Here is a 25,039-nt window from a genome sequence, read left to right as displayed (position 1 = left end):
ACTAACAACACTCACAGTGCAAATGTATAAAAACTCCCCATTATTACAGTAACTAACAACACTCACAGTGCAAATGTATAACAACTCCCCATTATTACAGTAACTAACAACACTCACAGTGCAAATGTATAACAACTCCCCATTATTACAGTAACTAACAACACTCACAGTGCAAATGTATAACAACTCTCCATTATTACAGTAACTAACAACACTCACAGTGCAAATGTATAACAACTCCCCATTATTACAGTATTCTCGGACATGGTCACCTACCGTGCTGAACCATTCGGAGGAGATGTGAAGCTACTCTGTTACAAGGTAGTACAAACTGGATCCTACATGAAGTACTACTACATGGGCACACAAGACGAGTCTGTGGCTCCTGAGATTGGTAAAACCATTGAAAAGGGTGGAAAGCAGTATCAAGAGGTATCTTTTTAATTAATTATTACTTTTATTATTTAATTAATTATTATCTAATTTATCTGTTGATTATTAATTTATTGATTATTACTATGCAATATTGTTTCTCATTATAAATCTGCAGGTATTTCCATTTTGGCATTAATATAAAATATTTCTCCGTTTTATTGATTGCCTGTCATTTATTCTCTCGATTATTAACTTGATACAAATTTTAAATAGTGACGACATGGTGATACACTTTTCATTTATTACCTGGCGCTTTATATAATGACCGGCTCATCAAGTGTGCGTGAATTTTTAATTGCCACAATTAATGACGACACGACAAGGCATGCTTGACAAAAACTGTAAGAATTTAAAACTAACCACTATCTTTCAGCACTTCTGGGTTCTTGGTGAGATGACGGAAGAAAAGCAGGGTAAATACAAGTGCGAGTCTTTCGTCATGGAACAGGTAAGATCACAACTTTTTGGAAAATTTATAATATCAAAAAAACGTGAATTGTTTAATTATTAGCCATTTTAACAATAAATGATAACATGTAAATTGTTTCATGATAATAAAGCTAATAAAACTCGTCAGTAAGTTACATCAGTGCATCTAATGATCGACATTTTACTTCGACTCTACCCTTGTTGGTGATTGACAGATAAATCACAGTTCTCATTGATACTGACAGCATATTCTACACATATTACACATATTACACATATTACACTTATTACACATATTACACATATTACACATATTACACATATTACACATATTACACATATTACACATATTACACATAATACACATATTACACTTATTACACATATTACACATACTACAACATGTGAAGATGACAAAACACCACAGAAATCAAACAAAAAACCGACCAGACCCGACAAAAACCCGACAGAAGACGACACAGAAACTGACGAGGTAAAACCACAGAAGATCGTGAGTATGACGAGCGACCTGCTAGGGTACACCCTGACTGCACCTGTGGGGGTACTGTCTGATACGGGCACGGCCACGGTGGATTGTATTTACAAGGGACCTACTGCAGAAACCATGCTGTGGTATCTGGACGGAGTGAAGGTTAGTGGACACTGATCTGGAATATAATTTGTCTTGTTATTTGTTTTTTATTAGGTTTTATTTGATTAATACTTCATGGAAAGCATTGAGTTTTGACCTAGTGTTTTATGGAAAGTGTTTGGTCCTACGTTGTCCCTTCATTTTAACTAAAATTTCTTCTCAGTCCAGCAATATATGCTCATGAACACCATTTAATGGCTCTTTCTCAGATAAACTCTGGCATAACAACATCTGGAACCAGTGCTGATAGACAAGATGGTGTAACAGTCAACAGTCTTACAGTCGATAGTACCTTGAAAATAGGTTAGTAATTGTAAACTTACGAGTATGTTTATTCCATGTGCTGGTATAAAGCGAAAGTAAATTTCAAACTTTTAGTTTGAAGGGTTATCATGATCAATTTTCGCAATTTATCTTCAAAACTTCAAGCCTTCTTAAAATGCGAATGGTCACGCTGTATTTATTCTCGCGATCAAAGGATATTTTCGTCATTTTTAACTATGCAGATGCGCGATTTTGATAGCAACTAATCCATGAAACCCCAAATTGATAATCTCTTCCAAAATATCCAAAAAGCTTGAAATGGTACTGATCCCACCGGTAACTATGCATATTCGATAATTGTTTTCTGCAAGAATCTTGATGTAGAAAAATCTGGATGTAAGTTTGTATCCTAGTTTATATAAATTGATAAAGCAGGATCAAGAGAATATCATATAACCCCACATTCCAATATAACACAATCTTCAAGCGTTAATTTGATTTAGTCCCTTAGGCCTAAGCTAATATTGATCAAGTTAGGTTTTTCCACGAATTTGTCCAGACAGTTATAAGAAAAATTGAGTTTACGTGACGCTGTGTAACACTGTTATTCTTAGCTGCCCAGCTAATTTGGTTAACATTGTCATTACATTGCTTAGAAAAAGGAGAACAATTTTGATAATTCTTGATGCATTCATTTTATCCTCATTTGAAATATATTACCAGTACTTAGAAACGAGCCAGAAACCCACCCAATAAATCTGGCGGGTTCTGAGATGAAGGTCGCTATCTTCACTGTACAGAATCAGTTTTGGATAATTAAATCAGTAGCAAGGAATTCAATTCCGAACTCTTTCGCTTGTTACACAGCAAATTCCGTTAAGCTTGCTATGTATATCAACATACCTACCTTTTCAGTGAAGTGCGAGTATGAATTATCTGGAAACTACGACATAAAAATTAGCAAAGAAGTGTTGGTAACACATGCTGCCTTGAGTAAGATCGAGGAAGTCACTGCGTACTTCACAGACGATGTCCAAATCAAATGTGACTACACTGGTTCTGATAACCCCAATATCATATGGTGAGTTAACCATTATGTAACTAATTTACACTTCAATATATCACATAACTATCTCGCCAATTATTGAGCTACTTTGTACTTTCGGTTTTTATCCGTTTTAAAAATAATAACACCGTTCTTAAGGTACGACATGACGGACCCAGAAAAGCCAAATCCCATAACATCAACGGACGAAAATGATAATGTGTACATAGAGAAGACTGTGGACGGTAAAAAGCAGAGTGTGGAACTTTATCTAAAAGATCTGGGTTATAAACAAGCACCTCTTTCTTGCAACATCGAGTTTGCTCACTCGACCCGGTCTGATCTCAAATACGTCAACAAACAGCTCACTACGATGAAGCGAATCGGTCAGTTTAAAGCTGTGAATAAAGATATTTCCTTTTACATTTACTTCATGTTTCATTTAAACATTATCGCATATATTTCATGTATTAATTAAACATAATCACATACAATTCATGTTATATTTAAGTATTTATTAATTATCAAAAAGATAATGATTATTAATAATAATTAATAATATTAACTAACAGCGAGATTTTGTTTCCAGGATTTTCACAGGAACTACCAAACAACATAATGAGCTTACCTGGAACAATCACCCTGAAGTGTGCCTGGGGTTCAAGTGACACTCCAGCATCAGTCGAGTGGAAGATTGGTAAGATTATTTTTACTTTTTATATTCGAGTATCTTTCAATGACACAGCAATGAAAGGTATCATTTATTTATTTATATTAGTATGCGCATACGTAATTCTTGAAATGATTCAGTTTCTCAAACAAACTTTATACATTATATACTCCATTAAACAAACATTAAACATGTATAGAAACCATTACTAGACCAAATACAATAGTAATCATCATAAACCAGTTTAACGAACGAATCATTTCAGATGGAGAACCGCCTCAAATTGATACCTCCGAAACTAAATCATTTGGTTATCAGATGGAGAGTACACTTGAAGTAACCGTAGTAGAGAATACTGGTGGAACATACACCTGCATCTTTAAGGACGGGCTGGACAATGTGGGAGAGACCGAAACTGAGCTGTACGGTGCTTCACTCGAGATTGACCAAGGAAAAGAGTTCTACCCGACCTTGGACGATAATAGAATTACGTGTACTCTAACTACGCAAGGAACCGCCGCTATGACCTGGCTCAAGGACCAACAAGTCGTAGAGACCTCTGCATCTCAGGAGGTGGAGATAGTCGACACTGCCGAAATAGTTTTGACATCCCTCAAGATGGACCCTCTATTGGATGGCATATATATCTGCCAGGTTACCGCATACGGGGAAACATTCTCCAAAGAGATCGAATTAGCTCACACAGGAGTTGTTATCGACGGTCCGCAGGAGATAATTGTAAGGAGCTCAGAAGCCATTACTCTCACCTGTAACGCTGCTTCCAGAGCTAAAATTGGAAAAATCAGGTGGGATGTTAACGGTAACAGACTCCCGCAAGGTAAATTTGAGAACTCAGACTACGTAGATTTTCAAATGTCATCTAAGCTGATCACCAACCCTGTTGAAGACGCAATAACGTACGGAGGCAAGGTGCTTGATTACGAATGTGTGGCTGCAACAGCAGCCGGTCTTGTCAAGGAGTACAAGGAAATCACTGTCCTCGCCCTGGAACTGACTCCAGTCAATGTTGTGGCAGTAGAAGGCACCTGGGAGTTAACGTGCACAGTTATATCAGATATCAAACCTAAGTTCGTTGTCATGAAAAAGGGGGATGAAGAAAAAAAGAAATGGGCTGATTTCATGTTAAAGTCAGAGACGGGGCAAGAATCCGACGGTGAGGATTTGGGCCCAAAACCTGGAGAAGCGGACTACGTTGTTGGCGAAGGAGAATATACCTTCCAACAAGACGGCAATGACTTTATAATGAAGGTGGACGTCAGTACATACAAGGACGCTGGAACATACACATGTCAGCTCATCTACGCAGACACCTCAGAATCATTTGATACCTCTACCGTCAAAGTTAGGTCAGTTCTATCACCCCAGCCAGAAATATACTACACGAAAAAGGAAACTGTGGAACTCACTTGTGTAATCTATAACGACGAAGCCCCTGATTTTGGTAAATGGTATTATGATAACAAACTTGTCGGAAACAGCATGGCTATGGACGGTAATTTGTACACAACAAACCACGAAGTTTCAGATCCTGCACTCACTGATGCGGGAGAGTACAGGTGCGAGTTTGGTTTTCCTGATAATAAAAACCCCTCACACACACTAAACCTTCAATTTGCTGAACTTAATATGCTCAGTGATGCGGTTGTGACAGTCGAAAGAGGTGGAAGTCTCGAATTGGAGGCGTACGTTTACTCTAGCAACATGGCAGACTTTAGTATGATATGGTACCTAAACGGAGAAAAGGTATCCGTAGCAAAAGGTTTCACACCAAGCTCGAAGAAGGAGGGTGAAGGTTTTAAGGTAACACTAAACAACCCCTCAATTGGCACTGAATTGGGGGGAGAGTATCACGTGGAGTTCACCACTGTTACGTATCCTGTCAAACTCGTTTCATCTGTGGTAAAAGTAGCCGTCATCGGCTCTGCCTCGGAGACAAACATCGTCGGTAACGATGGAGGTGCATTGACTCTTTCCTGTGAGTACCAAGGATCTGTAGCGCCTGCTTCTGTCACCTGGAACTACAAGTTCCAGCCAGTGGATCAGAGCAAATGGACGGTAAATGAGGGAGAGTACCTAAACAACGTTCAAAAAAGCACGATTACGGCCTCCTCGATGACTGTTGATGAGAGCGGAGATTACGATTGTGTTTTCAAAGTTGGTCAAATAACATTGACGACGACTAACACTGTGACAGTGAGAACCATCTCCGTAAGCAAGTCTGGAACGCAATACATAACATCTGATACATGGGAAATTTCTGTAATAGTGGGCTCTGTTGATAAGCCTAAAAATATGTTTATCAACCAAGGACAGAAAAGGATAACTGCTTTAAAGCTGAAAGCGCTAGCTAAGGTTGGTGATTCCCAAACTTACATACTGACCTTGGATTACAACAAGAACAATAGGGCAGGTAAAGATGACGGAGAATACACGTTTGAAGCAGTTTGGAAAGATGAAATGACGCTAAAAACTGATCCTGTTAACATCATAGCCAGGTTAGCCCTGACGGACGAAACAAATGAGAAGCAAATTTTCATGGACAATCTCGGGAATAAAGATCTTGTCCGAACCTGTGAATACAGTGGAAAGGACAAACCTACTGTCGAGTGGCTGCTTGAGGACAAAGTGGTTGTCGCGGACGCAGATCATGTGATCAAGACGGATTCTAAGGAAGTGGAGGGTGCTTCGTCCACTTATAATATTGCTAAAACTTCAATCGTTATAGAAAAGCCTACCTGGGAAGATGGCGGAGTATACACGTGCAAATTCTCTTTTGCTGACGGAAACAACGTGGAAGTTACTGTCCCCAAGACTGTAGTCGTACAAGCCAGTGGTTTCAAGTCTTGCGAAACATCTTTAGATGGCAGTCTTGAACTTACTTGCAACTTCCAAACTAAGGAGACAGTAGAATCTATTGTGTGGACCAGATGGGCTGATGAGATTAGTGAAGGATTCCAGACGACAAATTTCGTTGATAACCAAATCTCATCTGTCCTAACCTTGACAGATGCTAAACCTGATCAGAATGGAAGGTATATGTGTCAAGCGAAAGTTTCAGGAAGGGAAAACTCGTTCAAGTATAAAACCGATATTCGATTTGCCGAGCTGAACATGGTAGTCGAGCCAGCCGCACCACATTACGCCGGCAGCAAGGCTGTTATCGTGTGCAGGGATGTCGGAAAATTTAAAGATGTGGAGCTCATAAAACCAGACGGACAATCAGCTCCCAAGGTCCAGGGAAACCAGCGGTACAGTTTTGAGGTGTTGGAGTCAACCAAAGGGCGGTACACCTGTACAGGTAAAGCTACCAACTTGTGTGCGGAGTACGAGGAGGTGGATGTCACTGGTAAGCAGGAGTCAGGTGAAGAGGGTGTGGATATACAACCAGTTATGCCAACTGTCATCAAACAGCCAGAAGATATAAGCGTGGAATCAGGCGTGGAGGCTACATTTACATGCATTGTACCGGCAGTTAAGGACGATAAGTCCCGAATGACTTGGCACAAAGAAGGGAACGAGGATAAAATCATATGGGGTAACAGCGTTGAGTACGATACAGAAAATAAAGAGTTGATTAAAAAATTAGTCTTTCGAAAAGCATCATTTGATGCCAGTGGAAAATACAAATGCAGGGCAAAATGGGGAGAAGTTGTACTAGACAGTGACTATGCCACATTGAATGTTATTGGTTTCAAGACCGCTCCAACGGACAATATGGGATTGCTTGGTGGCCAAGCTAAGTTCACATGTGCAATTGTCAGCACCGAAGTTGTTACTCTCGAGCTAAAGACCTCAGAAGGTACTGGCATTGTACCAAATGTGGTAATGGACACGCAACCTACCACAGAATCATGGGGTACAATTTACACTGGTATCGCAACCTTATCAGGCCTTACTGAGGACAACGGTAAAGGTTCCTTCTTCTGTCAGGTAGCAGGGAAAGCAACGAAATCAGACTCAGCTAACTTGCAAGTTTTATCATTTTTCGGAGAACCAGCATTGTCTAATTCGTGGACAGCTGGTGGGGACACAGCTGGATTTACAGCCAACATTGAAAGGTTCGAGTGGGGTGCAGATGTCACCATCACGTGGCAGAAGAAGCTCCAAGATAGCTGGGAGGACGTTCCTGAGGGTGGAAAGTATATTGTCCAAAACGCTAAGGCAAAATACTGGTACACCTTTATTAACATTCCAAGTTACTCATTCAGTGCAGATGAAGCCGTTGAATGGAGAGTAAAACTGACTTTGCCTGATCAAGGAGAAAAAATAGGCGGGGATCTTATTTCCTCTTCGGCATTCGTCCGTGAGGCCGGAAAAACTACTATTGAATTGAACAGTGCTGATAAATTCGTAGGATCTACGTTTACTATGACATTCACCGTGACAGCTAGTGAAAGACCCAGCTACATGAAAGTCATGTTCAATGGTAGACGAAAAAAAGCATGGGAAAAACCAGAAGTAATGACGCATACATTCGAAAATAACTTATCCACAGTTGTTGTGAAAAGCGAAACCCTGTATTGGTACAGTTTGAAAAACATCGGCTGCAAGACAACTGTTAGCAGCCAAGCAGTTGAAGCTGTTTTACCTTTCTATCAAGTACAAAAACCATGTAACACATTAGAAAGAGCCAACGGAGACATCACACTTTTAAATAAAGAGGACAGCTCATCTACGATAATAGGCTTAGTTGCTTCCCTGAAGTGTCACGTTCCGGATGATACGTCTTTCACCTATCAACCGTACGATACGTCCTTGACGGAGGTCACTTGTCTCTTCTCCACCGGAAAGTATTCTGAAACCATCACCACCTGTAACAAAGTCATAGCTATTGACTATTCATTGCTCAAAGTTGGCCTTTTCCTTGGTGTTGGCACCGGTTATTGCGAAACCGATCAAGCGGTGGCGGATTTAGTTGTTACACTGAACAGTGGAGCAAACGGTGATAAAGATAATTGTGGTTTCAAGAATATTGAATTCCCATGTGCTGAGAATGAGGATTGTGTGTTTCAGCCTTCTGAAACAGATTGCTCTCCAATGACTGCGGGTGGAAATGAAGGAATATTCATAAGCGCTGTATTTAAGCTGGACGGCGAAATTGATATCACTAAAGCTGCAAGAGATGACCCAGGTTCCAAATACTCCTTATATAAAGGACACGCGGACAGTATAAACGCCTATTACACGGCGGTTAAGAGCATATTTTGGAGATGTGAGGATCCTAGACGTCGTAAAAGGGAAGCTTTTCGGGGAAGAATGAGCCAATCTACCGATGGGAGTGTTCCAACTACTAAGACTGCTTCATTGACAACAACCCCTACTACACCAACTACACCAACTACAAAGTTCTTAACGCAATCCAAAAAAGAGACAAAACCTCGAACCACTGAAAGACATGTAACTGTCAAAAAAGAGACAAAACCTCGAACCACTGAAAGACATGTAACTGTAACTAAGCAGCACAGGGATCACAAAACAACCGTTGCCGAAGATGTTGCTTTTGGGGAGGAAGAGCTTTATGTTGCAGAGGAGTTTGACGTATTGGACGTTTCTAGACTGGAAGATGCTGAAGTTATCTCACCACTGAACTTTGAACACCCGTACTCTGTTGAATATCCTGATCCTGCAGACGAAACAGAAGATAACTCAGACGGAACCAGTGAAGATGAAACCGAGAGGACTCTTGGCTTGCCGAGGTGGGAGTTTAATATGGGCACTTTCATTTTGTTTATCGGACTTCTAGCTGGTGTATCCGTCATCTTCATCTTCAAAATAGTTGTTACTATGAGGCAGAGGATGGAGGGTAATAAAGACTATAAGTACGCTCAACTCTGCGAATCCTAGATATGTATTACATATAATTGCACGACTGCTGACTTTCAATAACATTTTCTGTTTAGTTTAATTTCTTCTGTAGGTATTTTCTTTGCGTAGTATAAGTTTTTAATAAGTCAACATAGATTGAACACTGATGGAATTAGTTGACCCGCAAGTAATGATAAATCACACAGTAGAATGATATCAATGATATGTCAATTCTGTGGTGACAAATGTAGTAATGTTATTTCTGTTGACTAAAACATGATAATTAAAGATTCTAATTTAGTGAGTTTATGATTCTGTAGTTATACCTGATAGAATAATTGTTTTTCTTTTTGTCTGCCTTGAATAAGTTTAGCTACAAGAACGATAAATTTAATTATTGACACGGAATCTTTTAAATTACAGCCAAGTAATATAAAGGGAACCTGGGTTTTTACCCGAACAAAACGGTTTTACATAAAACCTAAATTGTGTACCGAGGGGTAGGTGCGGACTTCGGAAAACCTACCGTGTCATTTAATTGGCCGAACGAGCCAGTGATTAGATGAGCCTGCATGCTATAAGTATAATAAAGGTACAATTGTGCCCTAAATCGGGAACTATTCTGCTTTGAATTTTGATAATTGATATTCAGACCTGCATGACAAAAAGGGAGCAACTGTGTCTCACACGTGCAATCCCACTCAATTAAGGGGTATGGTAGGATATACCAATTGCATATCATTTCTGATAATAACTTGTCTACTCTTGTTACTTCAATACTTCTTGTTTAATGTTTACTCTTGTTTGAACGTACTGCTTGTTGATTTGATATTTGAAATTGTCTACTGCTATGCCTATAGCCATATGCCTAAACTAAAACAGTAAACATCATCGGTCTGCTCGTATAGCTCTGAGAAATGCGGAACTTATTGTGTAATTACGAACTATGGCTTATAGTTATAAGGATTAATATCATAATTGATAATGGCAAAAGCCCAATAATAAGGATCAATTTAAATTTTCCGGTAGATCCGGCCCGGCCAAGAGCCCATTCCGGTCGGTTCCTGTCATTCCGCTGCATCTACATTCTACAATCGGCGTTTAACTTTAAGTTTAACATGCTTCATTTTCGTCAGGCTTTGTTTTAGTTTATGAACAGAAAAGCCTGAGGCCCCGGCCCTAGGTAACGTTATTGGCGTTTTAATCAAGGAATAATTTTTGTTCATTAATCCTCGCCTATAAAAATAGATGGTAAATTTGAAAGCAATTCAGCTTTTATAATTCGAATTTGATGTCATAGAGTTAAGTCGTGACTTGGTGAGTAGAAATAAAGCAGCTTGGTCGTGATACTAAAACATAAACACGTTACACTATTACAGTTACACGAAATTAAAACCATCCATTTTATTATAAATATAATTCATGGGATCATTAATGATTAATACTAATTATAATAATAGCAATACTAATAGTTAAATAAAATATTCGGTGTCTAAGCAAACAGCAAAGTGAAACGGGTTATCTTTACTAGTTCGGCGTAAAACTAAAACAACTTAAGCTCATGCTGTACAGTTGTATATCAATATGGTTACGAGGCTGAAAATTTAAAGCGAAATTTAAATTTCATGCTTATGTAGGTTAAATGTTAATTGATAATTTTCCACTAACAATAATTTGCATATTATACTGCGTGTAATTTCCCGCAATAAGATTGTAACAAATATCACTCCGGTTCGTTTTAAAAACTGCGAGTCAACGTGTCTGCACAATTAAGTAAACAATACGTTATTATTTGTCATTACTATGACATATGAGGCAAAACGTTTTAATAAGTCAATAAGGTGAGGATCAGGCGACTTTATTATCTCATTCTTTAAACTAAAACACATTAATAAAACACATGTTATGCCGATCAATAATTCAGCGACATCACTTCTATTTTAATTTTATAGCCCCCAAATAAGTTATTAAGGTCAACAGTAAGGACTGATGAAGTTCGAAAGAATCCCAGCAACACTACAAATATAATATATTACGACTGTCAGTCTTCTTCGTGGTAAAACAACATCTACAAGTACAACCATATAGCAGTCCTCAATCTTCACGCTCCTTGGTGGATGAAAGAAGAAGAGGCAGGACCACCAGACCATGTGACACAAAGTGCATGAGCAACATTGGGAGGAGACGATACAACCCAAACTTGGCAGGCAGGACGCCTGCTCCGCAAACAAAGAAGTAAGCTCCGAAGATGGCTGCAGCGTGAAGGACCACCTCGTTCACCAGCTTCCAGATGAAGGTGTTCCTCTCCTCGGTGCTGTACCCGCTGTTCCAGGATATGGCCAGGTAGTAGAACACCGGACCATACAATAAGAAGAAGATGATGTAGGCGTCAAAGAACCGGTCAGTGTAGAAGAAGGAGACAAAGGTTTTCTCTACACCAGCGTGGTACTCATCGTAAGTACCGGAGTACATCAGGGAGTCGTAAAAGAGCCCTTGGGAGGTGAAGAATACACTGAAGGCCCACATAGTAGACTTGATGACAGCGTCCTCTCCGTACTTCCTGAGAAGGTGCATGCTGAGCCAGTACCCGGTTAGAGCTATTAGGATGTGGAGCAGGGACGCCAGAGCGATCAGAGTGCTGTCTGATACGTTCCGGACAATAAAGGTGGTCTCCCAGGCAGCGTGCCTGTGCAGGATCCAGTTCTCCACAGGAACAAATACTCCTGCTATCATGACCATGATCCCTGAGAAGAACCTGTTTCCCCAGATATCCTCTACTTTAAGAAGTTCTTTTCTCCCACAAGCTACACATAGTGCCACAGACGAGTACACCCAGAACGGTTCTAACAACAACATCCTGATCTGCGGTATCTTAAATTAGTTTACAATTATAATCAATCATTGTGGGCAAATTTCAAAAATGGATTTCAACGTTCGAACCCCCTTTTAAAATCAAAGCAGCCCCCGAAAACAAACTACCAACATAAATAAAGGATCTCATAAGAGCACTGCTATAGCAGCTAGATAATGATAATGTATAACTTTTGACATAACACTGTAAGGAAACAATATAATGCCATGTGAGCAATACAACTACACGTTGTTGAACTAAAGAATGCAATTAATACCGGCTTGACTCCTTGAATCTACCACAGCTTTAATCATTAATACGGCTTGTACAATGTACGAGTCGGAGTACATAGTATGTTAGACTATAACCAAATCCAAGTTACTATGCAACAATTGATGATACTAATAGCAAACGCTAGGACTAACACTGTAATGATGTAATTATAAGGCACGCGTTACGTAAAACTAAATTACGATACAACATACTATCGAATAAACACAAAAATACTCCCAAACAGGTGGTTGTCCTTGCTACTAGTACTACACTGTCGGCATCCAACTTATTCGGTTATTCACCTCCTGTGAGTAGATCACCTGTCAGTAGATCACCTGTCAGTAGATCACCTCCTGTCAGTAGATCACCTCCTGTCAGTAGATCACTTCCTGTCAGTAGATCACCTCCTGTCAGTACATCACCTCCTGTCAGTATATCACCTCCTGTCAGTAGATCACCTCCTGTCAGTAGATCACCTCCTGTCAGTAGATCACCTCCTGTCAGTAGATCACCTCCTGTCAGTAGATCACCTCCTGTCAGTAGATCACCTCCTGACAGTGGATCACCTCCTGTCAGTAGATCACCTCATGTCAGTAGATCACCTCCTGTCAATAGATCACCTCCTGCCAGTAGATCACCTCCTGTCAGTACATCACCTCCTGACAGTGGATCACCTCCTGTCAGTAGATCACCTCCTGTCAGTAGATCACCTCCTGTCAGTAGATCACCTCCTGTCAGTAGATCACCTCCTGCCAGTAGATCACCTCCTGTCAGTACATCACCTCCTGTCAGCAAATTACCTGCCAAATCCTTATAACAAGAATGGCGAGTGCAATAATGCATAGTAAAAATGCAACAGTAATTCAATGTTTTTGATTTTATTATCAACAATAAAGTATATTCATTGTCTGGCCCCTCTGTCTGCGATAACAGTTATCTGATTCAATACTACTACACTACATCGCTAGTTGAAATTTGTAAATGCAGATTACAGCGACCAGTCACTATTCTCCAAATTTTGCAAGCTTATGATTATAATATTAGGGAATAGGCGCCTGGTGCGGAATGGTGGCCGCAGTTGTTCTGCAGCTAAGCTATCCCTACAACTGATCCACGACGATAAAATAAAAGTAAGAAAGTTGTTATAGAAATAAATACGCCATATTTCGTATAACTGCTATTTAGCGTTTTTATGATCTGACGATGATTATCAGCCCCGTTTATCGATCATAAGTCACAAAAATGATTAATGGTTAAGATCACTAACAGCATGCAAAACTAATGTTTAGTGTTACTAAGTGCAAATGTTAAATAGTATGTACGATTAAATCTTATCAAATTGTTGTAATCCATCATTACTCATTAGTCAAGAGTGATTGTTTTAAGAATGCATATAATCTCATATTATGATTTTAAAATGCACGTGTTAAAATAATATTCCAGAATAAGCTGCTGCAGTTAAAAAAGTATTTTAAGAAAAGTAGAGAGCGGACCTAATTATATAATGTTATTTCTTTGATGTCGGATATTTAAGCTAAATTTTAAGCTATACCGCGAATTTTGATACTGAGGAACTATTAATGAAGCACTTAAAAAAATACCTAATCGGACCTTATTTGAGCGGACATTGTGTAGACAAAGGTAATTTTGGGCGGACATAATTATGAACGCACAAAATTCTGTTATCACGAACGTACATGGTAGCCAAACGTTAATTTGGACAGACATTACGCGGACGCTAAGCATCTAGCACCCACGCAATGTCCGACCAAATAAATTCCGATTAGGTTCTATGAAATTAAAAATTAAAATTCCAGAGCTAGATAAATGGCCAATCTAACGAAAGGTGATTTCTTGGTTACAAAACAAAGCCTCGAAATTTCACAGCACCAAATATTCACTGATTAATTTCCAATCAAACTATTACACTATAGAAACCTCAAGATTATAAGTGCTTATTTAAATTTGACCAACAATGTTTATTAAACGCGGTAGTAGTGTAACATGATCTGTTTGGAACGATCTCAGCTAAGTGTTAATAATGAATATTACTTGTTACATCAATTCAATTATACAATCTATATAGTCTATTACGAGAGTGTTCACACATGACGGCACCTCATGACGTCATCATCACCTCCTCCGGTACTTCCTCCTCCTTCTGGAGATTATTTAACTCTTCTGGATACAATTAATATTATTTTACCTTAAGATAACTAGCTCCCATTAGCATGATAAGGAAAGTCTGGTTAGTTGCTCTCTTATGCAGAGATAAAAATACAAAAGAGGTTTAAGCAAAATAATCAGGAACTTTTTACAATAAGACGATTTTATTTACGTTTTCCTGATGTCAAATGAGCAGGAGAAAAATTAGTATCAACGGATCACAAACTACCGTAAAATCGAGTGACCGTAAATTCGGGTGACCGTAGAACTAGAATCGAGTGGCCGTAGAATCTAGCTCTATCAGTATCATATTGTATAATCTGCAAACAGTCAACATTTTTTTAAAGCAAAAAGAAAAAACTATATATTTCTAAGAGTTTTATAAGATTCTTAGAACTATAACGTTTATAACATTTATTTCTCAGTAAGAAATAACTTTATTGTTTATACATTACACGAGTGAAGGAACCAGCTTTTGATTTAGCCCTTATATACGGGAACGTGAGTATCGTGTGCAGGTACTGGTAGACAATACAATAAATGGTGTCAAACCGCACAATATCTAGTTACTAGTATATATTATGCAGTATCTTATATTATACTAATACCTGGAATTATTATACTAATACCTGGAATTCCTTATACGTCATATCATAAAATTTCACCATCGCGATACAGGTATTAATTTACCTCCCAGCGGTGACCTCAAGTCCTGCCATAAGCTCTATCATCAATTGGAACTTTAGTGGACGAAAGCTTCTTATTATTTTCAAAATTCAAATCGTGTGAAAGATAACTGGAACTTGGAAGTGGAACTAACTTGTGTATCATGTTTCGTAGCAATATGACCCTTACATCTGTACTTACTCTTACTTAAACAGGTACACCTGGGGTCGCAAGTCTCATGATACATTAGAAGAAGTCAGATGGTTTAATTTATTCTGCGTCTGAAAAGACTAGAGAAATGAGGTTATTATATTTGGTTTGGTCTCTCTCAGCAATATGAAATGTAATTATACATCGATCTTGAAATATGACCCTTACACTTTAGCCGAACAAATGATGGCTGATAAGGTGCTACATCGACTCTTAATTGAGACAAACCCAACACACATTAGCCATATAGGTATTATCAATCAAAATGTATTAAATTTAATCATGACTGCACAATTAAAAAGAAGGTTTAACGATTCAAAACTCTGATAAATACGTCAATGACACGTTTAATATACCTACAATAGTGGTGTTAGTTATAGTATACTGCACAAAAGTGATATCGTTTTCTATACTATATAGTTCGGGCCGACAATGTATTTCAGGAGTTGTCAAATGACTTCTGTTAACCGTCTTTGGAGTCGATATTTAGTAAATAGTGAATACTAAGTATAGTGTTTATGTCATATTTGGATAATGGTACTCTAAATACTGCAAACATTCAGGGTATTGTCTAAATCAAAATGCATTGGATGTATATTAACTCAATCTAAGAATTGTCTAATTAAGTCCACAAAGTCCCAGTCCACACATATTGATATATGTATATGGTATAGATTGGACATTTTATTTTGTCTCGGCAGACTGTAGTTGTCACCCGTCTGATATCGATCCTTGTGTGGCGATTTGTTCTATTTATTCTGAGCTGAAAGTTGCGGGCAACAATTCTAGTAATACGTGAAGAACAGTTCTAGTAATACACGGGAACAATTCTAGTAATACGCGGGGAACAATTCTAGTAACACGCGGGGAACAATTCTAGTAATACGTGGGGGACAATTCTGATTTACAAAATTACAACAAATCAAATTTCGCAAGTACTCAGAGTCTCAGCAACTAAATCATTTTCTTTGTTAACATTAACTCCTGCAAGACTAGACCACCGGACCACACTGTACAAATGGAAGGTAACTATGTAGGCAACTACAAGAGAGTAGCTCAAGTCAATATGAGAATTGAGAATATGTGACTAGAGTGTGACCTTGTACATGCGTAAAGATTTTAATACTCATTTCATCAACCGAAATGAAATGAAATTTGGTAGCAACCTTAATATAAGCACAGACTATATAGTAGCCGCAAATCAAAATATTTGAACAATTTGTTCTATTTAATGTGAGCTGAAAGTTGCGGGCAACAATTCTAGTAATACGCGGGGAACAATACTAATTTACCGACGGAGAAATTAATCGGAATGGTGGGTTATGTTAATGTAGTTATGCCTGTGTCTTTGAAAAGGTCTTGTATAGAACATAATTATGAAAGCAATTTTCAGAGTCCGTATAAATTAAGAGAGTGTAAAATGGGTTGTATAGTAGCACTTATTTAGTTATGATTCGCACAATCGCACACGTACAGTATGAAAATATGCAGCCATGAAATCCCTGGATAATATTATATCGAATCGCAATAATTCTGACATATGATATGGAGATACATATTGATATATTGATAAAGCATAATGATAAAAGCGAGAATGAACTTGAATGTATGTGATCCCGAGTCATAATTCAGGAGTGGAGAAATAAACTAGGTGATGATTAAGTAGGAGTTACAAGAGTTACAAGAGTTACAAGAGTTACAAGAGTTACAAGAGTTACAAGAGTTACAAGAATTACAATCGCTACAAGAGATACAAGAGTTACAAGAGTTACAAGAGTTACAAGAATTACAATGGCTACAAGAGATACAAGAGTTACAAGAGTTACACGAGTTACAAGGGTTACAAGAGTTACAAAAATTACAAGAGTTACACGAGTTACACGAGTTACAAGAGTTACAAGAGTTACAAGAGTTACAAGAGTTACAAGAGTTACAAGAGTTACAAGACTTACAAGAGTTACAAGAATTACAATGGCTACAAGAGATACAAGAGTTACAAGAGTTACACGAGTTACAAGGGTTACAAGAGTTACAAAAATTACAAGAGTTACAAGAGTTACAAGAGTTACAAGAGTTACAAGAGTTACAGGAGTTACAAGAGTTACAAGAGTTACAAGAGTTACAAGAGTTACAAGAGTTACAAGAGTTACAAGGGTTACAAGAGTTACAAAAATTACAAGAGTTACAAGAGTTACAAGAGTTACAAGAGTTACAAGAGTTACAAGAGTTACAAAAGTTACAAGAGTTACAAGAGTTACAAGAGTTACAAGAGTTACAAGAGTTACAACAGTTACAACAGTTACAACAGTTACAACAGTTTCAACAGTTACAACAGTTACAACAGTTACAACAGTTACAACAGTTACAACAGTAACAACAGTTACAACAGTTACAACAGTTACAACAGTTACAACAGTTACAACAGTCAAAAGAGTTACAACAGTTACAAGTGAGGGGCACAACTACACTTATTACGCGGGTAAAAGCTGGCCATGTCAAGCTCATAATTATAATTAATAATAGAAATATACACTTTATATATAGTAAACACATGGTTATGGAAGCCCAAAACGTAGAGGCCAGCTTTAATTTATGTCAGTATATTTAATGAAGAATTCATAAATAGTCTGATATTGATATATCCGTATATAATTAATATATGCATAATTTGTATATATACGGATACCGCTGATTATTTGAGCAGCTGGTGGTAGCCATGCATTTATAATAAGTGCATGCACCCCCTCCGCTACCTCCAGACAGCATCTGACAAATAATAAGCAGTGCAGCCGTAATTAATTTGTTGGAATTATGCTAGAATGCGCTTCACCGCCAAAGCGGTTTGTATAAATTTATACTTAGGATTTTAAAAGGGATATCATAGTTAATAGTTATAACTTATTAGTATTAAGTTATAACTAAATATAAATATCTTGCTATTGTAAAAACTTCAAACATTGATTGAGAAAAGCTATGCTTCGAACTAGGTCGGTAAGAATAAAAAAATTGTATTTGTCTTCTTTCTTCTTGAATTTTCTTTACGTATTACTAGATAATTACAAGGACACGAGCTCTAATTAAGTCCGTTAAAGATCCCTAATTGAGCATAATGAGAGACACAAATACCCGACCACCGCCAATTAGCTGCTTCAAATACCGTGAACTTAGCTTACAAACTATTACTATTCGAACCAGTAAAAGTCCATACTTACATACCTGTAAAAGTCCATACTCCATATTTATACATACCTGACAGTTACTGGGTGTACATAATTTCTGAGTGTACTTTGAGCTTTCATGAATTTTAAACCAATGAAGCAAATCAATTGTTCAGGGTGTCCCAAAAGGCGTCCAAGTGACCCTAGTGTTATAGAGGCGTGAGTGTGTTAGTAACTCATTACTCAAGAGCGGTTAAAGGACTTCATTTATCATTTAGACTGGCTGCAAGGTATGACCTCCGGAATTCGCGCAAAAATTTCCGAACCTCTAGTTCATTCATAGCGAGCATGCAGCTGGGTACCGGTCACTTAATAAGGTGATCAGCTGATCTTGCAAGCTGACTAAAGACTTAAAGATATCCTGCATCTGTTGACAGGGCGGATGATGATCGTCACACAGCTCCTGAATGAGTCTGAGTGATGACATTTTTTAAACGGCGAAATGTAACAGTCAACACCAGCTCCATAAGCTATAGTGAACCCAATCACTATAAATAGCTAAACTTGGCCAAAACAATCGAAGCTGTGAGGTCATATACAAACAAACGATATTTAGATCGAAAATCTCTGCTCTAGATTTTGATAACAGTGAGATAAATAACTAATATCCGTTATTATAGTACATGTGTTTGATGGTCGGTTGAGCTAATGCGTTACCTTGGTGGAAACGTGCAGCAGTCGTGCAAGTCAGGTCTGTATTCAATATACTTACGTCTTACAGTTACCCCACGCTACGTAGTTACCCCTACGCATGCCACGCACAAGTGCGTGACCATTTCTTTCCACGTGGGGGCAGACCTCAGGTTGCCACTAAGTCATTACAAAAATGAAGTCACGTGACGTGAAACAAAAATATTCATGAAAAATGAGTCATTTACTTTGAATACGCAACCATGCAGTACTATAGCTATGCGGCAAAGGTTTAGACCGACTAAATGTTAAACTTAGTTTTCCAATCCATTACATAAGTACATATGCATATTCACTCAAACGATTTAATTATTTAGGAGCCTCATTACTTATATGAACATATTGTGTCGTATTGTGATGGAATACAGCTCAATGTCAATATGATTATGTACACAAATGATATTGTACATTTTTTTCTACAAAACATACTAGCTAACTAAAAGTGTGGGGAAGGAGGAGGCTCGGTTTAATTTTATCGAGGTACCCGGTAAGGCATAGCATACAGAGGTTTTACTGTAGTGTGAAATAAGTTTATAAATTAGCTTACAAAGTTCAAACGCAATGAAATTTTGTCATGAGGATAATAAAAATAAAACAGCACCTTCAATTGCTATTACATAAAACATCCACAACCAATTGTAGATTTGGAAAGAGAGAGTGACTGGCGGAGAGAAAGGCTGGTGGAGAGAAAGGCTGGCGGAGAGAAAGGCTGGCAGAGAGAAAGGCTGGCAGAGAGAAAGGCTGGCGGAGAGAAAGGCTGGCGGAGAGAGTGACTGGCGGAGAGACAGGCTGGCGGAGAGAAAGGCTGGCGGAGAGAGTGACTGGCGGAGAGAGTGACTGGCGGAGAGAAAGGCTGGCGGAGAGAAAGGCTAGCGGAGAGAAAGGCTGGCGGAAAGAGTGACTGGCGCCACCGGCCAGTGGCCACCCAGTAACTTACTCTCAGCAATAAATATATTCCTTCTGTAAAATTGTAAAGTAGTGGACCACTGCACGAGTGTCAATAATAATATCAGAACAATAAGCTCGCTCACCTACGACCAGAGTAAAATCACTACCAAAGTGGAAATAATGATCGCTAATATAATCAAATTCGTGGAAAGGAGATCAGAGAGCAGCTCATTATTGGATAGTCACTGTCTCGACCATGGGAAGCAATACCAAGAATTGCAACCAATTAACCTATTTTACCGTGGCGCATAACGTTGTATAATTATATGCCAAGAAAATGTCTCTGTTTCGAGAAACCTATAACCAGCAAACGGTTTTTTTTTTATTTATTTTAACTGAATGTGAGGGTCCTGCACTCATGCTTATTGGGTAAATTCAGCCCAGTTTTAAAGTCGTGAAAATTCAGTATTCACGGTATTTAGGATCAATTATAGTAACAGCAAAATCAAAATCTTTATTGGTACCGGTAAGCAAAGTATAGAAATTGTGGTACTTGTAAAGTGGAGACAATAAGATTACGCGGTTGTAAATCGAGACAAACACCCTGACTGGCTATTCCAATAACCGGGAAACATTTACCATTTAGATTGTTCTGTTAAAGAATAACTTTGCAGATTTAAACAACTTAACCGACCATAAATGGTTTTGTCTGGGTAAAATAAGGTTTATTAATTGTAAATGACGTCATTAACCGTTATCAATATAATTATAAACGCGATGCCCAATTCCATTCCACGTTAATCACGTGGTTTTTATTCTTAAGAGGCTGAGCGAGGATTGCTTACGGAACGATAGCACGACGTTTTATCTGGGCTGAAGCATTCAAGAAAACAAACTAATACTATTACAACTGGACAATCCGTGAAGGGTTTAACTTTAATTGATGATTATCATGGTGATGGAGTGGCTTGGTCAAAAGAATAAATCACACATAAACCTTGCAGATGTGTGGAGCATTGTTACAAACTTTAATAGTGACAAACTTAACTTATACTACTCTTATCGTGGTGATTACAATCTTTCGCACTTAGGCAGTTGTCGAAGTTGTGGTCATCAGTCATCAGTCAGGTTATAATACGATTATGATAAAACGTTGCCAGACGTTGCCTGGATCGGATAGTTAAGGTCGCTACAAATCGAGACAATTAATACTTACAATTAGGTTAGCTGGAAGAATCGCCCCTCCTTTTTAGAGAGGCTGGACCTAGGTAGCCCACAATTGTGGATATCACGAAGATCCCTACCTTTGGGATGTAGCAAGCCTACTGGAATTCGCCGGGGAAATTTATGTGAAAATGAAGGAGATAAATTACTGGCAATGGGAATAAGGAATGAGGAGGAATTAATAAATACCCAAATGCCAAAAGGATAATAACCAGAGATAATAATAATGATAAAGAGCTAAATCAGCACGAGAATAGGCATCAGGTCACTTTGGTTTACCTGGGGACCCAGGCTATTATGTTCATAAACATATTCGCCGAATAAAGCCGAATAAAGATTCGGCGGAATGACACTAATCACTAATGACAGGCTGAGCGCCGCCCAGTAAACTTTGGTTTGATCCAATTCCTTTATTCCTCGGGCACAATAAAATTGGACCTTTACTGATAGTTGAAATTCGACATATGACGTCATCTAGCGTCATCTAGCGTCATCTAGCGTGAAATATCGCCAGATGATGATAGATGACGCTAGATGACGCTAGATGACGCTAGATGACGCCAATTAGCGACATTGCCGCTAAGTGCACGGCACCTTTCGAATGTCGCTATCTAGCGCTATCTAGCGCTATCTAGCGCTATCTAGCGCTATATGACGCTATATGACGCTAGATGACGCTAGATGACGCTAGATGACGCTAGATGACGCTAAGCACGCAGCACTGACGCCAGGCGACAGATAGCGCTATTTTCATAAAAATTCTAGGGACGACATCTAGCGTCATCTAGCGTCATATGTTGCCGCGACATCTGACGCTATCTGACGCCATCTAGCGATATCTGACGTCATCTGACGACATCTGTCGCGACGACATCTGACGCAGGCGACATCAAGCGCTGGATAGCGGGATAAGTCAGTTAACGACAGTTAACGACAGTTCACGCTATCTAGCGCTATATAGCGCCAGATAGCGCTATATAGCGTCAGATGTCGTTGCGACATATAGCGCTAGATAGCGTTAGATAGCGCTAAATAGCGTTAGATAGCGCTAAATAGCGAAGAATTTTGGGTCGTGACAGTCCAGGCTATTTAGCGCTAGATGTCGCTATCTAGCGCTATATGTCGCTGCGTCAGATGTCGTCGCTACATATAGCACAAGATATCATATCCTATCACAGTAACAGTAATCCTAACTCTGTGTGTGTGTGTGTGTGTGTGTGTGTGTGTGTGTGTGTGTGTGTGTGTGTGTGTGTGTGTGTGTGTGTGTGTGTGTGTGTGTGTGTGTGTGTGTGTATGTGTGTGTGTGTGTGTGTGTGTGTGTGTGTCTGTGTGTGTGTGTGTGTCTGTGTGTGTGTGTGTCTGTGTGTATGTGTATGTGTCTGTGTGTCTGTGTGTCTGTGTGTTTTACTGGGACCGTAAGCGCAGCCTGTCTTTTCCCACCCAATCTTTTTTGTTATTTTTATTTTATATGAAAATTAATTTTTACTGTGTATGAAAATTAATTATAATTTAATTTTAAGTGAGAATGCAAATGATATAACTATAAGCTTGCGCGGCTCGTCGAAGTCACCCAACTATTACACTCGATTTATCAAATATTCGGCTGAGTGGAACAAAATATTAAATATCACTTAATCAAGGGGTCGTTTACATATTATAATTATATAAAGGGCCTGATGCCGCCGGCCGGGGTTTTCCAAATTATTACGCTCGCTAGTGTGATTGTGACATAATACTAATAGCTTAATACTAATAGCTATGTATGGAACTGATTACTAACAATGAGGGGTCGTTCACATACCCCGTAATCAGTTTTACCATAGCTATTATATTTATGTCAATATTACACTAGCGTAATCAATAATCATTTGAAAACCCCAACCTCCTCAGCTGATTACGTAATACTAATATGTAAACGACCGTCGACCCTTAACATTTCGGGATCGGAAGAAAGCGGCACGTACTATTTCGACGAAATTTATACAAGTTACTAACATCGTTGATTCATGATGCCAATCTTTCACAGCTCAGTGGTGCATTTCGCCGAAAAGCATTATATTTATTGGATACCGAGAAGCATTTTTGGATGCGCGGTGCGACGTACACTCACAGTAACGCATCGCGTTGCGGTTGATTCACGATGTCAATCCTTCACTGTTCATGTTCACAGCTCGGCGAGGCCCAGTCATGGTGCATATCGCCAATTTAGTAACATAGTTGGTCAGTTCGTACAAAAGTCGTAAAAAATTCGTACAGTTCGGCACGTTTTTTCAGTTCGGGATTAGTTTGGGAAAAATTCGCCTCATAAATTTTCGAAATATATAATAAAAAGCTAATTGCAAAAATTTGTGTTAAAATGGCAGGAAACGATGACGTGCGGATGCATGTTAATATTTTAAATCTGAAATGTAACCTCCCGGACAAAAATAACAATTTTTTCGGACTGAAGTGATTACTGATTAAAAAACAAAAATTTTTTTAAAAATTCGGTAAAAATTCCTCGACAGCTTTTTAAAATTTGTACAGTTCGACACCTTTTAAAAGTTCGTACATACAGTAACGTACTGACCTTAACGGGTGATACTCGTAAAATATCTGTTCCATATATTGGACCGTCGACGAGTCCAACTCGGCGCGCGTCCTGGTAGGTTGTAAACCTACAATACTGACCAAGTATGTTTAGTAAAGCACTAGTGGTTGCAAGAAGCATTATATTATTGGCTGCGCGGCGCGGCCCAGTAGTGCATCGCGCTACAACAAACATCGTCAAATAGATTACTCGAAGCTCAAAGCTGTAAGTGTAAAGTATTTATCCAAAATAATTCCGATTCCGAGGATTATTACTGGGCCAGTGGGCCGCGCTCAGCCTGTCATTCCGCCAAATCTTTATTCGCCAAATCTTAATGTTTATGAACATGTACATAATAGCCTGGGTCCCCAGGTAAGAGGATTGACATAACTTATAAATTTATAATATATTAATTCTAAATACTGAATGCATCGCATTTTAAGGGTTTTGGTATTTTCGTAGCTAAATTGCACTAAAGCTTTCGCGCTTGCACTTTACACTTGCGCGTAGTTCGTAAACTGAAAACTCGTGGGTACGATATATGTGATTACTGAACATTAAATTCGGCTCGACTCTCATTACATTCTTTTAATAACTTGCTGTGCGAGATTTCAATACTATTAATTTGCAAATGCTAATTTAACATTTAGATCTTTACATCATCTTCTTTCACATAGCCATGTGTCTAAGCGTACTACTAGCGAGAGGGCTATGGTTAGAGCATAAACAGGTTATATACTGGACGAATCTCACTCGTTAACGGGTGATACTCGTAATTTACTATCACGCGCCGCTTTTTCTCAAAATATTAGTCTAAGCCTATACCAGCCGGCAAAGTTTTTATATGTAACCTACATACAACGTTAAAATTTAGTTGAGTTTTGAACGTTGCTTATAGTTGATAAGGTAACCTTGATCTAACGTAAAATAATAAACGTTTTGCAACGTTAAAAATAAAACCTA

At 38.6% G+C, this 25,039-nt stretch overlaps 2 protein-coding genes across 6 annotated transcripts in view; both read left to right on the top strand.

The window, feature by feature from the left end:
- LOC134819571 (uncharacterized) overlaps nucleotides 1-9,729 on the top strand; it is a 31,536-nt gene extending 21,807 nt beyond the window's left edge. For all 4 annotated transcript variants that reach the window (XM_063829579.1, XM_063829578.1, XM_063829575.1 and 1 more), the window contains 8 exons: nucleotides 254-432; nucleotides 809-883; nucleotides 1,370-1,516; nucleotides 1,726-1,819; nucleotides 2,696-2,861; nucleotides 2,985-3,211; nucleotides 3,415-3,522; nucleotides 3,761-9,729. In XM_063829579.1, the coding sequence (XP_063685649.1) occupies nucleotides 254-432; nucleotides 809-883; nucleotides 1,370-1,516; nucleotides 1,726-1,819; nucleotides 2,696-2,861; nucleotides 2,985-3,211; nucleotides 3,415-3,522; nucleotides 3,761-9,360 (6,596 nt within the window). In that variant the 3' untranslated portion in view covers nucleotides 9,361-9,729. The remainder of the gene's footprint in view (nucleotides 1-253; nucleotides 433-808; nucleotides 884-1,369; nucleotides 1,517-1,725; nucleotides 1,820-2,695; nucleotides 2,862-2,984; nucleotides 3,212-3,414; nucleotides 3,523-3,760) is intronic.
- The window catches only part of LOC134819580 (uncharacterized), a 776,807-nt gene that overhangs the window by 555,365 nt on the left and 196,403 nt on the right, over nucleotides 1-25,039 (top strand). The window lies entirely within an intron of this gene.

The sequence above is a fragment of the Bolinopsis microptera genome, chromosome 8 (genome assembly GCF_026151205.1).
Source record: "Bolinopsis microptera isolate Bmic1 chromosome 8, MBARI_Bmic_1.0, whole genome shotgun sequence".
In the NCBI taxonomy this organism is placed as follows: Eukaryota; Metazoa; Ctenophora; class Tentaculata; order Lobata; family Bolinopsidae; genus Bolinopsis; species Bolinopsis microptera.
Note: the sequence above shows the minus strand (reverse complement) of the source record. Positions and strands in the feature narration are given on the sequence as shown.